Source organism: Sceloporus undulatus, chromosome 1, assembly GCF_019175285.1.
Source record: "Sceloporus undulatus isolate JIND9_A2432 ecotype Alabama chromosome 1, SceUnd_v1.1, whole genome shotgun sequence".
Lineage (NCBI taxonomy): Eukaryota > Metazoa > Chordata > Lepidosauria > Squamata > Phrynosomatidae > Sceloporus > Sceloporus undulatus.
This window is the reverse complement of record NC_056522.1, coordinates 51,104,740-51,124,091: the sequence shown is the minus strand read 5'-3', so window position 1 is coordinate 51,124,091 and position 19,352 is coordinate 51,104,740. Positions and strand designations below refer to the sequence as shown.

Sequence of the window (19,352 nt, the reverse complement as noted above, 5' to 3'; positions counted from 1 at the left end):
AATAAGATTTCAGGCAAAATCCATGAGTATAACCATAATCCAAGTTTATGCTCCAGTTGCAGAAGCACTCTGCTCCAAGCAATTTGACCACATCATTTTATTGAACAAACTGAAACTCAGCCATCAGAACTGGACAGGTGCTGCCTTTATTGGACCTTTTGAAGCTCTACTGGCTTCTTCATCATGCAAAGATGTTTAAAATCATATGGGAGAAGGAAAGTAGCAATGTTAGAATCACAGGACTACATTCTGTCTCAGAAGTTACTATCTGCAAGACTATCTCTGCCACCTCAGCAGGGAGATTATTGGGCAGCAGGATGGTCACCACACCACCAAAATTCTAATCATGTCTCATTGCCCTATTGTGAGGTAAGCACACTCAGAGATTACTAGATCAAGTGTTTTTTTAAACTTAATTTCCCAGAGATGTGGATGGGACTTATAAAATGGAAGGCAGGAAAGTCCTAATCCTAGACCTAGAAATTTCTTTTAGTACTCCAAACAACAATCTTTCTTTCCTTCCTCCCCCCCCCCCCCCCCCCCCCCGCCCACTTTCTTTCTTACAAGCTCACTTTCTTCATTTCTCTAAATACAACTTGATAGTAGTACTTTGGACCATTCATTTCCTCATTTTTTTTTTATTTCATTTTAACCAGTAACTATTCTGCTTGCTACCCAAAGTCTAAACTCTGGAAGTTTAATTGTTAAGGGCAGGCTGTGACCCAAGAAAGGAGCATGAAAGGCATAGAACTGCACTGGAGCTGCTGAGATCAGCTTTTGTGAAGGTGGAAATCAGGCAAGGTCTCTTCATACCACCCAAATGTGTTCAGCACAGCAGACAGTACTGTAGCTATTAATTGAGCACATGTTAAGTCCAACAAGGAATAATACGAGCTAGCAACAGAAGTACAACTAAATACATATAACCTCCTGAACTGTATGTAACATTGCAGGCAATCATGGTATACTACAGAGATATCATATTTCCTTTCAAAGTGATGCTCTCTTTCCATGATACTTGTCAAAATCAATTTTTATCTTCCTCCTTACATGGAAAAGTTGCCACAGTATGCCTTTTGCTTATCCTTTTCAGTAACTGCACACACAGAGGGGGAGGGGGTTGAGTATCCCTTATCTGAAATTCTTGGGGCCAGAAGCGTTTGGGATTTTGGGTTGTATTTTTTGTTTGTTTGTTTGTTTTATTTTGGAATACTTGTATTTGCATATGCATAGATAATGAGATATAGATAGGACCCAAATCTACACACAAAATTCATTTTTGATTCATATACACCTCATACACATAATCTGAAGGAAATGTGCACACACAGAATGTGCATTGTATTCTATATTTAAAACTATTTTCTCTTCAGACACAAATTTTATATCTGGAAGTTAAATTTGTGTTGAGATATCAAGAAACACATCTATACCAGCACAAATACACGAGGTGCAGTCTGGAGTATTTTGCCCCAGATCTAACCTGGCAGTGCCATATGTACTGATATGAAAGTGATCTGACAGCAGTTTCCTGTCCACACCTTTCCCCAGAATGAAGCTGGATTGGCACTGCTGCACCAGATCCTTCTCCCTTGTGCCACCATTGCCATCAATAAGCACCTCTCTGGATCCCGGCTTGCCCTGGCATCAGATCAATTGGACAGTCGACATTGCTGACCACATGGCTTGGTGCCTCATTCTAATGCCAGGCAAGTGACATGCTAACAGTGGGGATGGGTGCTTGGCTAGTCAGGAGGTGAACAGGAAAATGCTCAATGGGTGGGACTGCTTGCTCTGATGCTATCAATCACTTGCCTGATCAATGATGATTGATGACCTCAGAGCACACAACTTTCCAGTGGGGATTCACTGGGGTGGGGTGGCAGTAGAAGACTTCAGGAGTAATCTAGCATGATACATGTGTGTCCATATACAGCAACAGCCAACAAAACACTGCATTTTCCTAAGAGCTCCAGAGTAAAAGAGAACTTATTTTAATTTGGTCTACCAGCCAAAAGGAGTGGACTCACCACAGAACTGGTCTTGTATCACATAAACAAATAGTAGTGGATATGGGGTAAGTCTGGAATGTTGGCCAATGTAGACCAGCCCAAGGAAGTATTAAATATGGATGATAACAATGCTCTGTATATTATTTCCAAATCAGTTAAGTTTACTTTGGAATCTGCAACAATTACATCCCTCATGTGTTTGATTACTTCCCTTCACTCTCCCTTCAATCACTGTTTGTCGGGCTTTTTGGTGCTTAGCTTTTCAACACTGTGGAATTTTGGATTAATTCTTAACTTATCCAACAAAAGTATATCAATGTCCTTCATAGAATCATAGAACCATAAAGTTTGTAGAGGCCTCATAAGCCATCAGGTCCAACTCCCTACTCAACTGTCCCCACCACCTCTCTATCTAATGGATCCATTGCCAAACTGTTCATACCATCAAGAAGTTCCTTCTATTGTTTAGTCAAAATCTACTGCCAATAATTAAAAACCAATAGATCTAGTCCTACCCTTTGGGGCAGCAAGCAACAAACCTGCAACCTCCTCTCTGAGATGGCCTTTTAGTCTTTTTTTCTTCACAAGGCTGAACATGCCCATCTCCCTCAATCTTTCCTTTTATGTTCTATTCTCAGATGGTCCAATGGTCTGACTTGGTATAAGAAAACTTCATAGAGATAGCAATCTCCTACAAATCCTAAATCCCCTAACTAATGCAAAAATTAGAATCAATATAATCTCCTAATCCTAAATAATTTTATTTGGAAGTATACTCTACAGAGTGCAATGGGACTCGCATAATAAATTTATTTTAGGCTTGAGGCTAAATAATTGTATAAAAAAATCTAATGTTTTAGGAATCCATTCACCATTGTTTAAATACTCTTAAGATATGGGACATTTATATATTTTACAGATTATCCTCCCTGGGACATAAAATGTGTTTGAGGAATATAAAATCTGAGAAATATTTAATATACATGTTTATAGTGTGAATGCAACCATTCCACAGAGTGAGATGTTGCAGTAATTCTTAATTTGTAGGCTTACTTTTATCACCCTTAGAAAATACAGCAAAATAAAATGGGTGTAAATCTGTCATAAACCAATAGCTACAAAATGTGTCTCAGAGGCACATGCCAGGATCAGACATATCATTTCGCCTTTCCAACATAGCTCTAACAATGGATCAGGACATTGTTGGGCTAAGCATGGCAATGTCTTTCATCTTTAGTAGGATCAGAATTAATGTGTCTTATTCAGCATGGCTTTGTTAATATAGAACCATTCCAGCCAGCAATCCCAATGTTTTCACTGTCAAGGCTAGGCCATATTTGAGTTCTAGTATGTGACTAAAGCATTTCTGATTCCTCTGCTTCACATCTGCGGGTTGCATCATAATACACTGGTTTCAGCCAGACCCTCCACTGTACTGTCTAAATTAGGGGTGGGAATCTTTACCTATTTTTAATAATAATAATAATAATAATAATAATAATAATAATATTTATTTCTATACCGCTTTTCCGCAGTGATCAAAGCGGTGTACATACTAAAATTATTAAAACAACATAAAATTAAAACCACATTACATTAATTACAATATACAATTAAAATCCAATTCATATGTGTATGTAAGTGAGAGGGAGAAGGGGATCGAATATAACTTCAGTGTACATGGGGGAAAGCTTGGTTAAAGAGAAAGGTTTTAAGTCTCTTTTTAAACAGTTCAAGGGAGGTAATGAGACAGAGCTCCTCAGGAAGACTATTTCCAATTCTTGGGGGCCGTTACTGAAAAGGCCCTCTGAGAAATAGTAACATATCTCGAAGTAGGGACTTCGAGCAAGTTCTTCCCGGTTGTTTTGAGAGTGCGGGGCGGATTATATGGGGAGATGCGGTCCTTCAAGTAACTCGGACCCAAGCCATGTAGGGCTTTATAGGTAATTACCAACACCTTGTATTGCACTTGTAAGCAAATAGGCAGCCAGTGAAGATATTTTAAGATTGGTGTTATGTGGTCAAACCTGGAACGACCGGTGACCAATCTGGCAGCCATGTTTTGTACTAATTGAAGCTTCCGAGTTTGGTACAAGGGTTGCCCCATGTAGAGCACATTACAGAAATCCAAACGAGAGGTTACCAGAGCATGTACCACCGTTTCAAGGTCCCTTTGGCCCAGGTAGGGTCGCAATTGGCATATCAACTGAAGTTGATAACAAGTGCTTCTGACCGTCGCATCAACTTGGGATGACAATTGCAGGGACGAGTCCAGAAGCACTCACATGCAGGAAAAAAAATGTAATTTCTTTAGGCTTTATTCCCCTAACAGCAGGGAAAGCTTACTATTTTTTGCCCAGAATTCTCATTGTGTTTGCCCTTCCAGATGTGTACCAAATAATTTTTCTTATCAGAAATACAAATGTTATTTCATTCAAATACACTGATTCCTGCGCAGAATACATGTTCTCTGTGTTATAAAGAAAGTGAATTTTGTGCTGAAAAGCCACATACATTTTACAGAAAATAATTCCCTGGAACAGTGATGGAGAACCTTTTACAAACCGAGTGCCCAAACTGCAACCCCGACCCCACTTATTTATTGCAAAGTGCCATGTCCCTCTGGCTTTCTAGTAAGAAACTCTGGCAAACTCTGTGCTGGGGCGACAGCATGTGTGCCCATAGAGAGGGCTCTGAGTGCCACCTCTGGCACGCGTGCCATAGGTTCGCCATCACTGCCCTAGAACACTTGATGTACAATGGTCAGGAAAAAAACTGCACAAAATCTTCACTGCTGTATTTCTGAATTAGATTTTTTGAGTGTTGAGAAAACTTTTCATTGCCTGCAAAATGAAGAACAGCATGTATCCCTTCATCCCTGGTCTTGTATTTGAGGATTTGTCAGGGTGGGAGACATCAGAGAAGGCGGTCACATCACCCAGTCCCAAGCCCTCTGAGTTCCAACCAAAAGAGCATTTTTTTTCTTTAAAAACAAGTGGTGGAGAGAGAATATGCTTTATTTCAAAGAAAGTTTCCATGAAGATATATAAAACAAGGTATACAATCCCTGTGCCCACTCTTGTTCCTTCTGGAAAGCTGCCTACATTCTAAGTCAGGTTTAAAGGTGTAGCACCATGGGATGAGAGCTCAGAGGGCTTGATATTGCCCACCAACAACGGGCATCTGGTCAGCAGATTGCTGCTGTTCTGTGCCTTCAAGTATATCTCACTTATGGCAACACTAAGGCAAACCTATATCCCCATACGAACCTGCCAGAGTTTTATGATCATCAAGGGAAGGCTTTCTTTTGATCCAACCACCATCATAGGCTTCCTTGGTAAGGACACAAGAGAGCATTCTCAGTGGCTGCTCCCACCCTCTAGAACTCAGTTCCATTGGGGGCCAGCCTGGCCCTTTTTCTGTTTACCTTTCACCAGCAAGCAAAAAACTTTTTTATTTAAGCATGCTTTTAATGCTTAAGCAGGGGAGTTTCTTAATATAGATACAGTGGGCCCCCGGTATCAGCAGGGGATCCGTTCCAGATTCCTCCATAGATGCCAAAATCCGTGGATGCTCAAATCCCATTGACTTCAATGGTAGCACAGTCATGTGGCCACACCACCACTGAAAACAATGGCACTTTGGAGGAGCTGCCTCCTCCTTCTCCTCTTCCCCCACCACCTTTTTCTTCTCCCTTCTCCTCCACCTCTCCTCAGTGCCGCTTCCTTCTCCTCCTTGCTCTGCGCCTTCCTCCTCTTCCTCTTCTTCCTGCCTCACCTTCTTCTTTGTCTTCCTCCAGCCTTGTACTGCCCCTTCCTCCTCCTCTTTCTCATCCTCCTCTTTCCTGCGTCATGCCTTCCTCTTCCTCCCACCTTGCACTGCACCATGCCATGACTTTCTCCTCCTCCTCCTGCCTCATCTTCCTCCTTCTGTTCCTCCTGCCATGCACCATGCCACGCTGCACCTTCCTCCTCCTCCTCTGTCCCCACCCCCACAGGCTTGTCATCCACGGATGCTCAAAATCCATTGATGGCAAATCCATGGATAAGGAGGGCCCACTGTATATGCTTTATCTATTTTTAACTTTTGAATTATTATTAATCAGTTTTATTGTGTTTAAATGTAGAATTTAAAAAAAAATGTTTAAAACGTTTTGTAAACATTATTAATTTGTTGTCATGGAAGTCTACTTGGGTTCCAGCCTGGGAGAAAGGCAGCATACAAATAAAGTAAACAAATAAAATAAATAAAAATAAATAAATCTATTGCAGATTTTCTTGGCAAAAGGGGTTGCCTTCACCTTCCTTGGAAGCTGAGAGAGTGTGATTTGCCCAATGACACCAGTACCTTTCCATGCCTGAGTGGGGATTTTCAAACCCTGGTCTCCCTGAATCATAGGCCCTATACAGACCGGCCTGAAAAGCTGCCCTGTGGGTGGAGTCGGGTGCAGCTTCTTGCAGCTCCTTTTTGTACCCTCCAAAGGTCAGATTGGGGCCGTAGCATGAGGATGCTGCAGCCCCAATCTGGTCAGGAAAGGGATGGTGTACCATGCCCCTTAGGGGCAGTTTGTAGAGCCCCATACAATTTCACACTGGCCCAGAAAGTAGGTTAGCCAGCTGCATAAGCTTCCCCATTATGGTAAGATGCATTATAGATTTATTTAAAATGTAACCCTTTTTTCTAAATTTGCATCTCTCTAAATGCATTAGCATGTGCAAATCTATCTTCCTCCATCCTCCTTCTTCTTGGCAATGTATAATAGAAATCTATTTAAAAGTGAGCTTTTAGCCATTATACTGTAGTGCTCTTAATTTTTTTTCTCTTTTCCATGGATATGTTTTTCATTGTCCTTAATTATACTGATTGTTTAATTATATTTTAGCTTTCTGAATATTTTCTTGATGATTTTTTTAAATTGTAGCTGCTTTAATTTTTATCATCAGCCTCGTGTCTCTGGGTTGAGGAAAAGGCAAGAAAAAAATAAACAATGCACCAGTAGCTGTTATTTTTGCTCTATGACTCATCTAGTATTTAGGGATAGGATCCCATTTCCCTTTTTCTTAAGGCTAATTTCCTAATATCTAAGAAGATTTTCATACCAGCACTTACCGTGGGGTTAGCACTGTTAAAACACTGGTAAATTGTTTGGGAAGCGCATGTGTGTGAAGGTCTGACGTGCTTCCTAAATGTCAGGGAATCATCCGCTCTTCCAGCGTCCCTGAACCGTTCGGATAGCAGCAATTTCCTATGAACGCAAAGTTTCTGTTAATGGGAAATGGCTGCTTCCTGAATGATTCAGGAACACTGAAAGTGAGGGGGTGATTCTCTGATGTTTAGGAAGCGCATCAGGCTTTGAGACACACACACACTTCACAAATGTTTTACTGGCATTTTACCAGCGCTTAGCCCACGGTAAGTGCTGGTATGAAAATCTTATAAGGCTAATGCTGCTGCATAACATGCATAATAAGCTTTATCCTTTCTTGGCAAACACTTTGCCAAGTGAATAGTAGGCAGTGCATCACACTGTGGATTATATCTTCTAAAATGGCAACATGGTAGCATGTTCCCTCCCACTCTCTTGTCAAGTGTTTTGCCAAGAAGGAGGAAAAGTTCATGATTTCAGAGTGAAAAATTATTTTCACCTCAGTACCATGCTTTTCTTTTCCGGCCTACACTATATAACTTTTCTTTCTGAAGCATAAACCCCATTTAGTTCTTTCCCAGTCAATTCTGGCCTTCTCAGAATCAGTCATGTAACTGTAACTATAACTGTAACTCATCTGCTTCATCCTCTCTCAAAAGATATGGAGGAAGTACTGCCTCTGCATTTATTCTGGGTAAAACTGGGAAAATTTACCATTTAGGTCTATGACTCCCAGTATCCTTCATGCCAATGGGAGGACACTGGAAGCTGTAGCCCAAATATGTTGGTTCCCCCCCCCCCCCCCCAATTCAGACTCCTGGTGAAGTTGGAATTGTAAAATTTCCTGGGAAATTACACTGGTTCAGACTCATTTACAGAATGTTGGCAAGATCTGTGGCTCAGTCAAAATGTCGCCTACAGATAACTCAGAGGTCCTAATTCAATAAAGAGTCTTTGCAGTATCAGTTTTATTTGAGATAAGCTTTTGGTGAGTGCAGCACACTTCTCCAGATGTCTTTTTCACCATTCCAGTGTGGACCATGTGGACATGTTAATCTTTTTCAGGAAAACAACAGAGCCATGTAGCACCATAAAGTTTGCTCCCCCTTCCTTGCGCTGATCATTGTGGGGAAAAGGGATGGCCTGTTTTTAGAGCCACCATCACTTCCTCTTGGACAAGACCTCCATGTAAAGCCTGCCTTGAGTGTCACAGTTTCTTCCATGGTCAGAGTGGGCACCCATGTGATCAAGAAGAAGGGATAAGAGCAACCCTCCCATTGCAGGGTACCCAGATCTGACCTCACCAGAAGTGCCAGCATGTTGGGCAGACTCTCTCAGAGAGCTGCTTGGCCATAAGGCTTCAGCATTAGTGGCAATGGCATGGAGCAGGCCAGGCCAGTGGGGCCAATGTGGTATTGGCCTGGCTGGCCTGTGTGCACAATGAAGATTATCACATGAAGACGAGATAAAGATGGGATTGCTCCCTTGTTCTTATCCCATCCTTAACCCCGATGGCACACAAGGTTTTCAAATTGTTGTGCCGACCACCATTAACCTGTTATTAAAGCAGAATTGTATTAACACAAACTTCCATTAATATAAAATGCCAGTCAATGACATTTAAATAATGGGTTAATGCCAGGTTAATGATGGGATCAGCACGACTTCATCAAAGTCTTTAGCACCATCGCAGTCATTCACACTTCCTGGATAGGATAACCATGAATGCAGTGTGAAAGTCCTTCCTTCGATCACATGGGAAGGATGGGACAGTGACGAGTCAGGGATGGGACATCCCTTGTGTGATAATCTCCAATGATACAGCATCACATCAGTCTTGGCCTCTGTAGATTTCATGTGGTAGATTTTTACAGTTTTTTTTAAAAAAGACAGAGTATGGGGCTAGGCGCACTTAAGTACCACTTGAACCTTTGAGGATATTTATCTGAGCCTAGGCCTTTACAGATTGTGCTGTTGGTCTTTTTCTCCTCCCACAGGGATTCAGTTACTATAGTTCTCAGTAGACCATTTAGTTTTATCCAGATACTGAGAAAAGGGTTATATGTTGAAAATCCAGGGGACTAGATCTATGCTCTGCTGGTCAGCACTGCCATTAATCTTAATAACACCGGCACACAAAATTTTTCAGCACCTGCGATTTGCAATCTGTTGAACTTCAAGCTTCATCCAGCTGGCAGGACTGATGAGAAACATTTCTGATTGCTTCCCAGGTGTACTAATTTTCAGGAGGTCACTGCAACCCTGAAATCTCCTGCACACAACCCAAGAATGACTCTAAATAGAGGCACCCTGCAGTCTGGATGAAAGGTTCTGGAAGGTCACTGTGGTATGTTATTTGTACCCTTCTCCCATCCTCTAAAATCAGTAATCTTCACTGACAGTGGAAGGATAGTGATTCCATACAAAATGTGGATATTGTGAAATATACAAAAAATAAATCAGACAGTTCCCCTTCTGTGGTGAAGAGCAGAACAAACTCCCGCTCTCTGGTCAGACCAGAAAACAATATCTGGGGCTTAGTTTTCAGTCCCTGCAGACATGTGTTCCTTTTCTTAATGTGAATACAAATGTACATGATCAAGAGTCATGAACACAGTAGCACTAGCTTGTAAACTAGGCCTGTGAGACTTCTTCACAGAAACTGAGAGTGAACAATCTAATCATTCATATTCAAGGAAGCATCTGTTTTGGAGGATGGTGGGTCCAATGTTTGTGGGCAGTAAAGTTTTTCTGGATTTTAGACTGAATTTTAAAGGAGTGATACAAGGAGAAAAACTCAAATTCCTGAACAAGATCCGATTCTTGAATGATGTATCTGAAGTTTGAATAAAAATAGAGAGTGGATTCACTGCCCTACTGATATTGGAGTCATCATCCTCCATTGTTATTATGTAATACTATGGGGCAACATATAGCATAAGGCATTTTTGACACCTCATAAATGAGGTAACTGAATTTTGCTGGAGTAAGGAGAAAAAATAATTTAATCCAGGGGTAGGCAACCTGCAGCCCACGGGCCGGATGCGGCCCGGCAAGGCCTTGGGTCCGGCCCCAGCCTGGTCCTGCCGCCGATTGCCGCCGGGGCCTTTGGGGGGCAATTGTCTATAGAAGCCTCAGAAACATGCATTTATATTAACATTTTTTAAAAAATCAGCAAATTTTTTCGCGTGTCCTCCATTTTTTAAAAAAAGTGTCTTCCGTTTGAAAATTTTGTCCTACATTTGTCCTGGTTTATTTATATATTTAATTTTTTTAAAAATTATTTAATTATTTATTTTTTGGCTTGGCCCCCCCCCCCCCCCAGTTGTCTGAGGGACAGCAACCCAGCCCCCGGCTCAAAAAGGTTGCCTACCCCTGATTTAATCTGTTAATAATCTACCACATCTTGAAAATAATAACGTACCAGATCTTGAAAATATTAATTTTTAGACTACAATTCCCCTCTACACATGACAATGGGTCATGCAGGCTAAAGAAGTGACATTTGCAAATGGAGACTGCCTCATGGTACCAGACTTTTAGGAATGCCACTTAAGAACAAAAACTATAAACATGAGAAGTACATTCTGTTACAAGGATTCCCATTGTAATTTCCTAACATGTGTCACCACTCTGGCAGAGGTGGCGGTGGACAGGGAATTTGTTCTCTTTCAGTTCTTGTGTACTCTGACAAGTCTATCATAGGAGGCAGACATTATGATTCATTCAACCAGATCACCTGCCACCCCTTCATTTCTCTTCCTAGAAGAAAAGCTGACAGCAAGTCAGACTTACCTATAAATTAGAACTTCATCATCCGAGCAGTTATACTGTAACTGGTACATTTTAACTCTTGGTGCCGATTTGCTCACCGTCCATTTGACCAATGCTGAGGTAGTTGTCACCTCAGAGACCAAAACTGCCCTTTCTGGTGGCCCCTTGGTTTCTCCTCTATTTGTTTTGCTGGAGCTGGTGATGTCAGACAGTCTTGATTTAGGTGGAGCAGCTCGGCCTGTACCGTTGCTGAGATGTGGAAGCTGGACAATGGACAACTCAATTGTTGCAGTGGACTCTCCTGCAGCGTTAGCTGCTATACATGTGAATTTCCCATAATCCTTGGAAGTTGTAATCAGGATTTCTAAGGTGCCATTGTCATAAACAGCTGTCCGTGAGGAATTCCCAATCAGTCGGTCATCTGGTGCCACCCAGTGAATAACAGGAGATGGATCTCCAATGGCTTTGCACTTTAAAGTGGCTGTTTGTCCTTCTAAAACCAACAGCTTATGTGTATGCTGAGTAATTAGAGGGGGCTCACAAATAAACTCCTCTTCCCGGACATACCAAAAGTACCTCCCTTTTAGACCTGGAGGAGAAGCACATGTTTCCATATCATCATCTCTGTCAAGACGCCGAAGCCAAAGCAGCTCACAGTTACAGTGTAAAGGGTTTCCTCCAAAGCTCAGAGATAAAGGTGAAGAAAATGGAGTTGAGGTTAATGGAGATATTTGGGACCTGGCAAATATGGGATCAGGAGGAAGCTTCTGAAGTCTGTTGGATGTTAGATCCAACCTGGCCAATTTCTGAAGATCTGCAAAGGTCCCCTCTGTAATATAATCTATCAAATTATGATCCAAACTGATCTGGTGCAAGTTTACCATCTTTCTTATAGATTCCCAAGGAATACTTCTGAGGTTATTGTAAGAAAGATCCAGATCTTCTAAGGTGAGCAAGAAGTCTTCAAAGGCTTCATCTGAAATATATTCCAACTGGTTGTTGTTTAGAATCAAATGCTGAAGATTAATTAGACCCCTCAAAATGTCCTCCCCAATATCAGGCAGTCTGTTACTATCCAAGTGCAAAGAGCGTAGGCTTTCCAAGTCAGCAAAAGAATAGGGCTGTATGTAGCTGATAGTATTCCTAGACAATGTGAGGTCAACAAGTCCAGTCATGTTTGCAAAGTCTTGCCTACTGATGTTAATAATGAAGTTTCCTCCAAGCCGAAGTTCAACAGTCCTTCTGTCAATGTCTGGTGGTACAAAAAGGAGTCCCTTGGATGGGCAAAGAGTTCCCAGTGACTCAGAAAGGTTTTGACAGACACAGTATTTTGGACAAGCGTTGACCACAACAGCCACTCCAAACACCAGGATGCTACAGAACAATTTTTCCATGGTAAATCACACAACGGAACCTGAAAAAATTAGAGGAGAAATCACACATTAGAATGGTATTTCCATCCAGGTATCTCAAACTACCATGACTCTATATTTTTTTAAAAAATTAAAAGAACCCTAAAAACAAACAACAACATACAAATCAAGATTTTTTTAAACTCAATTTAAAGCAAAGTTTTATCACCACAAACAATGTGTGCCCAATACATTTCGATAGTTATAACAATATCATTATTCCTTGTGTCTTTTTCGGGTGATTTTAAAAAGATTTTTGCCACTTTTTGTATATAATGATAACAACAGCTGCTCATGTTTTGTGTTGTGCTGAGAGTTGATCTTTATTTACACAGATGATAATAAAATATTAATTAATCAAGGGAACTGAAGCTCTTCCTGTGGAGGAAATATTTTCATGCTACCTATCTCCAGAAAATCCTATTTGTCTGCTGGAGAAACTGTGCAGGCTAAAGAGAATTCAGGGGAATGCGCCAGGATGTTCAGTTTATATGAAACATCTGACAGGTCTGGGACAATGTTAGAATAATGCAAATTGTACCATTCTGGTCAAAATGAACATAATTAGCCCCCCTTGTAAGATATTAGAAGTATGTAAAGGAGCACATGTGTGTAGACAGGGCCACATGAGTAATTCCACCTCCAGATGTCACATGCACTGATGTTCAGGTCCCTTAGTGCCTCCACATATAGCACACATTGTTTGCAGAGTGGAAGCCTTCACACATACCATTATATGTGTTTAGGCTTCCATGGAATCCAGAATTCTTGCTATTAGAGGCTGTGACTCACAAAGACCTGCTTCCTGGAGATGTTTGCATAGATATTACATCCTTTTTTGTCATTGTCTGTATAACTCCTATTCATGCAAATTTGTATGCACACAGTGGTCTTTCCACATGGTTACAAGCTCTGAAAGGGCAGAGAGATTCCAACATGAATATGGTTTTATGTGTGCAGGATCATCAGTTATTTAAGGAAATGCTTCTCAGCTTGGGCAAATGTTGCCACCACAATGCTGCTCACACTTTTGTATTTTGCACTACGATCTGAAAATAGCTTTTGTCTTCACCACTGAAGCAAATCCTAGAATGCACTTAACTAGAGTTTGCATAAGTTAGTTGTGGGATTACAGTTTCCAGGATCCTCCAGTCAGGACATCCATTGGACTTGCTAGATGTGGCAGTAAGGAAACCAGAATGCAAAAAAAGAATTAACTTATTCGGCCTATGCACTCAACGCTCCTGTTATCCATTACATATCTTTCCCTTGAAACATTGTTCAAAATGTCATCTGAAAAGGAATGTTGTAGAGTTATATTTCTCAGGAGGTGATTAAGAGCCTCAACAGACTGGCCATAAAGGCTGGCATGGGGGCGGAGTGGGGGTATGGTGTCTGCATGATGCAGGACCCAACTCCGCCCCCATGTTAGCATGACACCATATGCCCCACCACACAGTGCTCCTCTGGTGCTGCATCCAGATGATGCAGCACTAAAGGAGCACCAAAAAGCTGCAGCACTGGCAGCTATGGCACCCTTTCCAGGGTGCAAAAAGGAGTCACAGAAAGGCCAGATTGGGTACATGTTATGCAGTTGCCATGGCCCCAAACTGGCAAAGAAAGAGGCGGCTCCAGGCCACCCCTTAGGAGCAGTCTGTTCAGCCTCTGCGTCATCTGATGCCCACCCAGTTCTATCCCTCTGAATGTCACTGCAGTTCATAGCTTTTATTTTGGAGTTCATTGAGGTTTTTTTTTCTCTATTCCACCTATTCTGTAAATCTGGGAGCATCAATAGTATGTACCATAGTGTAACATATTGGTTGGGACTCATTTCCAATGGGATAAAAACAAATAAATACTGAAACAATAGCCCAATTATAAATTCAAACTAGCTTCTGTGAATTTGAGCAAACTGTGGACCTTATCACACATTGGGGGAGGGGGGTTTGCAGCTCAGATCCACAGTCACTCCTGTTCTAGCAATGCAAAGCGTGATGTTTTTTCACACCAGATGCAGAGTCACTCCTCTCTAGCAATGCGGATTGAGGTTAAAATGTGATGTTTTTCCACACCTGGTTGCCTTGCTGTTGTCCTTCTGAAGTGAGGGGCAAGCGAAGTCAGTTCGATACCAAGCAAGTCACGTGATGCGGACTCAAGCAAAGGGGAGTGAGTGCACATTGTATTACCACACCAGAGCATACTTTGAGGAGTCAACAATTCGAATCGGCCCCCTTGCACATGCTCAGTGGGGCTCTGAACGCTGTCCTCCTTCCCTGCCCCCTCCTTAGCTGTCATCCTTCATCGGGGTCTAGGAGCAGTCAGGGGATGATGGTCAGGTTCGGGATGCAGGAGCAGTCAGGGGATGGTGGGATAGGTCGCTGGGGGTCCCTGGGGCCAGGATCGGGATGCAGGAGCAGTCAGGGGATGATGGGATAGGTTGCTGGGGGTCCCTGGGGCCAGAATCAGGATGCAGGAGCAGTCAGAGGATGATGGGATAAGTCGCTGGGGTTCCCTGGGGCCAGGATCGAGATGCAGGAGCAGTCAGGGGATGATGAAATTGGTGGGAGGCTGAAGGAGGGGAGCAGATCAGGGTCTAGAAGAAGACAAGGATGATGGGATTGGTGGGAGACTGAAGGAGGGGAGCAGATCGGGGTCCACAAGGACGCAGGGGATGATGGGATCGGCTGGTTGGCAGAGAGGAGGAGATGGCATGAAGGAGGAGGAGGGGAATGACAGAGCAGGAAGCAGGAGGCAAGAGGGGTGGCATCGGAATGCTTTTCCACACCAGACCAAATCGCAGTGCAATTGAAGGCAGCCTGGATGCGAATTCTCTGAAGTCACTTTTTTCCCGTTTTTACCAAAATGAGGGGTGACTTCAGAAACACTGCTGAAGCACTTTGCAAGGGGCTCCCACAGAAATCAATGGCGTCTGATAAAACAGTCACTTTATGACATGAAACTGCATCATTGGAAGTGCAATCACTTCGGAAGTGGGCTGGAACTGAGCCACAACACCACCAAAAAGCTCAGTGTGATATACTCCTGTATAATACACTCATATTTCTATCAGTGCAACTTCAGCAGGAGCTCAATATGAGTAACTCTCATCATTCTAAAACATTACATATCAGTCAATAGCAATCACACTACCCTGATACATGATATGGAATGATAGGAGGAGAAAGAAGGAGGAGGAGGAGGGTGGAGGGGAGGGGGTACTTGATTCTAATGTTTTGTAAAAATCAAAATATTAATCTGCTAGATTCTGCTTGGATAAGAGCCATGTAATTAAATAAGAAGTAAACTAGGACAGAAACTCATCTCTTTATCATATCTGCAATAGTTAGTACTGATGATGAGGAAGGACACAGAACCAGTGATCTAAAATCTTTGATCTAAAAATCAAAGAGAGATTTAGACTTTTTCAAATATCATTATCTTAGAAATGATCCCTGTTCAGCCAAATATTTAAATTGTGAACTTTTCTCTTTGAACTGAATGAAAATGTTTCAATACACTAAAAATGAGCCATGGAAAGGCCAGTCCAAGAAACTTTGTTACTTGAGACAAAAGCGAAGATGGCACTGCCATGTACAAAACCCAACTAGACTGGCAATCTTCCTAAGGTTCACAGTCTCACTTGAAGACTACACAATTTACTATGTGGTACACACAGCTCTGATCTCCAAAAGAAGGAAACAACCAGAGGCCAAGAAGAAACAGCTAGGGAACTACCATAGCTAAGTCTTAGCATCTGCCATTTAGGTAGGATGTCTCATTCTTCCAAATAGTACAGTAGACCCTTGAGCCTATAGCATCTGGATATGGACATTGCATTCCCACCATATTTTCCTCTGTGGTTTGTTTGTCGTATCAGAATTTTCTTGGCAAGATTTATTTGGAGGAGGTTTTGCCACTGCCTTCCTCCCCCAAGGTCACCCAGGGTCTTTCCATGACTGAAAGGAGATTCAGACCCTGATCTCCTGGAATCTTAGGGGCTAAACACACCAGTAAAATACACCTGCATGCTGCACACCCTGACTCTGCCCCTAAGCTGGCATCACACTGCCCGCCCAACCAGATGGTGGGTAGTGTTTTAGCATTTTGGCGGTGCAGCGTTTAGACGCCGCGAACTGCCAAAATGCAGAAAATTTACCACAGCACAGCAAAGGCACCTTTTTCCTGGCACAAAAAGGGCAGCTTTCTGCTGCTTCTTTTTGTGACAGGAAAATGCTGGATCAGGGCAGCAGTGTGCAGTTGCCGCAGTCCTGATTCAGCACTCAAAAGGGTGACGTTAAGCCACCCCTTTACCACCATCTGTTTTTGGCTTCAGTTCTACAGTCATCACCATGCTCTCTACCACCCATCCACACCCCAATAGGTTGCTGTACTCTAATGAATTGCAGAAAGTCCACGGTTCTAGAACTATGACAAGAGTACATTTGTGCATGTCTCTTGCATATTGGCAAATTCAGCTCATAGGAGAGACAAATACTGGAGAGCACAGGGGGTAAAATGGTGACAAGTCTCAAAGTGAATCTCATTCCAGTTACTGGGAAAAAATGTCCAGTAAATTTTTGGCCCCAGACCTGCCACAACCTGCCCCGTTACATGCCCTCTGTTCCCATGTGTGTGTGTGTGTGGGGGGGCTATCTGCACACATGCCAGATTGAGCTGCCCAGGGTGACCATCACTTCCATGGGTTGCTCACATCTGAGGTCAAAATGAGGCACTCAACAATGATCACATGGCTGGGTTCCTTGTGCTGACCTCAGAGTGAGTGATCAACAGTGACAATGGACATGCTGGGCAGATCAATGGGATGCCCATGCAGAGAGCTCCCCTAGCATGGGAATGGAGGGCTCTGGAGCTTCCCAGAAATTCCAGAGTAAGAGGCAAGTTTTTAAAATTAATGTTAAGGGTGTTATACTCTGGTTCTGTAACGGAACATGCCAGGCATCATCTGGACTGTTTGCAACAGAACTGGGGTTTGGGTCGTTTGTTGTTTGAACAGGAGGCTGCCTTAATGGGAGAGAAATGGGCTTCATTTTGTTTATTTATATTGTTTATGTTATTTATTTCATTGTATGCCACCTATCTCCCAGAAGAGACCCAAGGCAGCTCACAGATAAAAAAAATACAATAAAACTTTGACCAATGCAGCCAAAGCCTAAGTGATTGTGAGAGAGCATGGGATCAGATAATCTTCTAGAAATGTTTGGCTAAGCTGAACAATATGATGTTTTAAATTTATTGAAAAAGAAGATAATTTTAGTGTCTCATCACATACAAGGCTTCTTTTTATCAAATGAATTTTTTGGCTTACAATTGTTGCGATGCAGGCACATGTTACCCTATTAATTTGGGATGGGGAGGAAAGAGAAAAGATTGAAATAGCTTGGTTTATTAATCCCTGTGGCTAAATATTGGATATTTCTGAGAAATGTGGAATATGTTTAGCTTCACTTTACCTTCTATATTAAAACATGATCCAATGTTTTTGTAGCCATGTTATTTATGCAAATCTGTGGCACGGTTAGCAAAGCCCTGTGCTTTGTATTTATCCATTACTAACAGACAGTCGGCTTTTGGAATCTTAAGTATAATTATATTCCAGTGCTTTAATTTAGTATATTATCCTAGAAGCTGTAACTATAAACAAAATGGGAATTTAGAAAACAATTTGGAGAAAAGAGATGGATACCGTTAATTAGCAATGAGTAGAACTTTTTTTGCCCACCTACTTTCCTTATCAGCCAGACCAAAACTGCACTTAAAAGAGTTTCTTGTGCAATAAGTGTGTTCCATTTCCCCAACTACAGTTTGGGGAGATGCTGTTATGTTTCACGGCACTCCTGGGAACAGGCTGATACTGAGAAGTAAAACTGTGGAGAAGCCCCAGAAAGAGAATAATTGTGGCAAATGGGTAGCAACACATCCTTACTCTCCTAAAGCAGGCTTCCCAAGTCCTTCAGATGTTTTGAACCACAATTCCCATCAGCCAAAAAAGAGAGGTAGACATCCCAGTAGTATCTCTAGCAGATTGAAAGTCTGTTAGCAGCACCACCATTTTTACTGGACATACCTTAAATCTGTCTTGTGCAAAAATGAGACTTAATTGTTGTGATTACAACAATTGCTTGGGCCACTTCTCAAAGCTTCCTGAATAATATCAGGGGCCAGCATAATTCCAGAGAGGCCAGGAAGAAGCTGAAATAAGTAAACAAGCTAGTTAACAAAAGACAACACCTAAGATTTGTGTGGTCGCAATTTCCTCTTCAGTAAAGCTAACTTATCACTGGTCTGAGTGGTACGGAGATAAAGCTCAGCAAAGTGAAAGACAATAGGGCTACATCTGCACTGTAGAACTGATGCATCACTTTAACCGTCACAGCTCAATGCTATGGAATTGCCATGGAAGGGGAGCTGCTGCAAGAAAGACCACATACACCAATAGTTGGCAAGAAAAGGCTACAACTTTATTAAACAACAACATAACCATAACATAGGGTTAGCTCCAATGCGTAAGGTCTGGATCTGTCATCCATCAATCCTTGATTGATCGATGAACCCATTTGCTTGGTCATTGCCAAGCTTCAGGATGTCAAGGGGCTAACCAGTTACCAGTGCCTGATATCTTATGGAAATCAGTTATTATTATTATTATTATTAAACTTTATTTCTATAGCGCTGTAATTATACAGTTATTCGAATGTTTGCATGTTTGCATCTCTGTGCCTTGTCACCAGGGGATGCTAAATCGATGCTGCCCCAACAATGGTGACATCGCTGCCCTCTCAGCACTCCTGTGTCCCTGTTGGACTCCTGATCCAGTGCTATGCAGCTCTGGAAACCATCCCCAACAGATACAAAACCTATGGCAACTTCCAACCACCCTGGAAATTGTGACAGGATATTCCCAATCCCAAACCAAGGTTGGGTGGGTGGGGAGGGAATGGCGGCAAGGCCCCAGCCCATGTGGCCTTAAGTAGACCGGCCACTCTATCA

At 42.2% G+C, this 19,352-nt stretch overlaps 1 protein-coding gene across 1 annotated transcript in view; it reads right to left on the bottom strand.

The window, feature by feature from the left end:
• LRFN2 (leucine rich repeat and fibronectin type III domain containing 2) overlaps window positions 1-18,507 on the bottom strand; it is a 93,056-nt gene extending 74,549 nt beyond the window's left edge. Inside the window, 2 exon segments of the mRNA XM_042463946.1 lie at window positions 10,954-12,346; window positions 18,430-18,507. Coding sequence (XP_042319880.1) covers window positions 10,954-12,326 — 1,373 coding nt within the window. The 5' untranslated portion in view covers window positions 12,327-12,346; window positions 18,430-18,507.
• Between the last annotated feature and the right edge of the window lie 845 nt (window positions 18,508-19,352).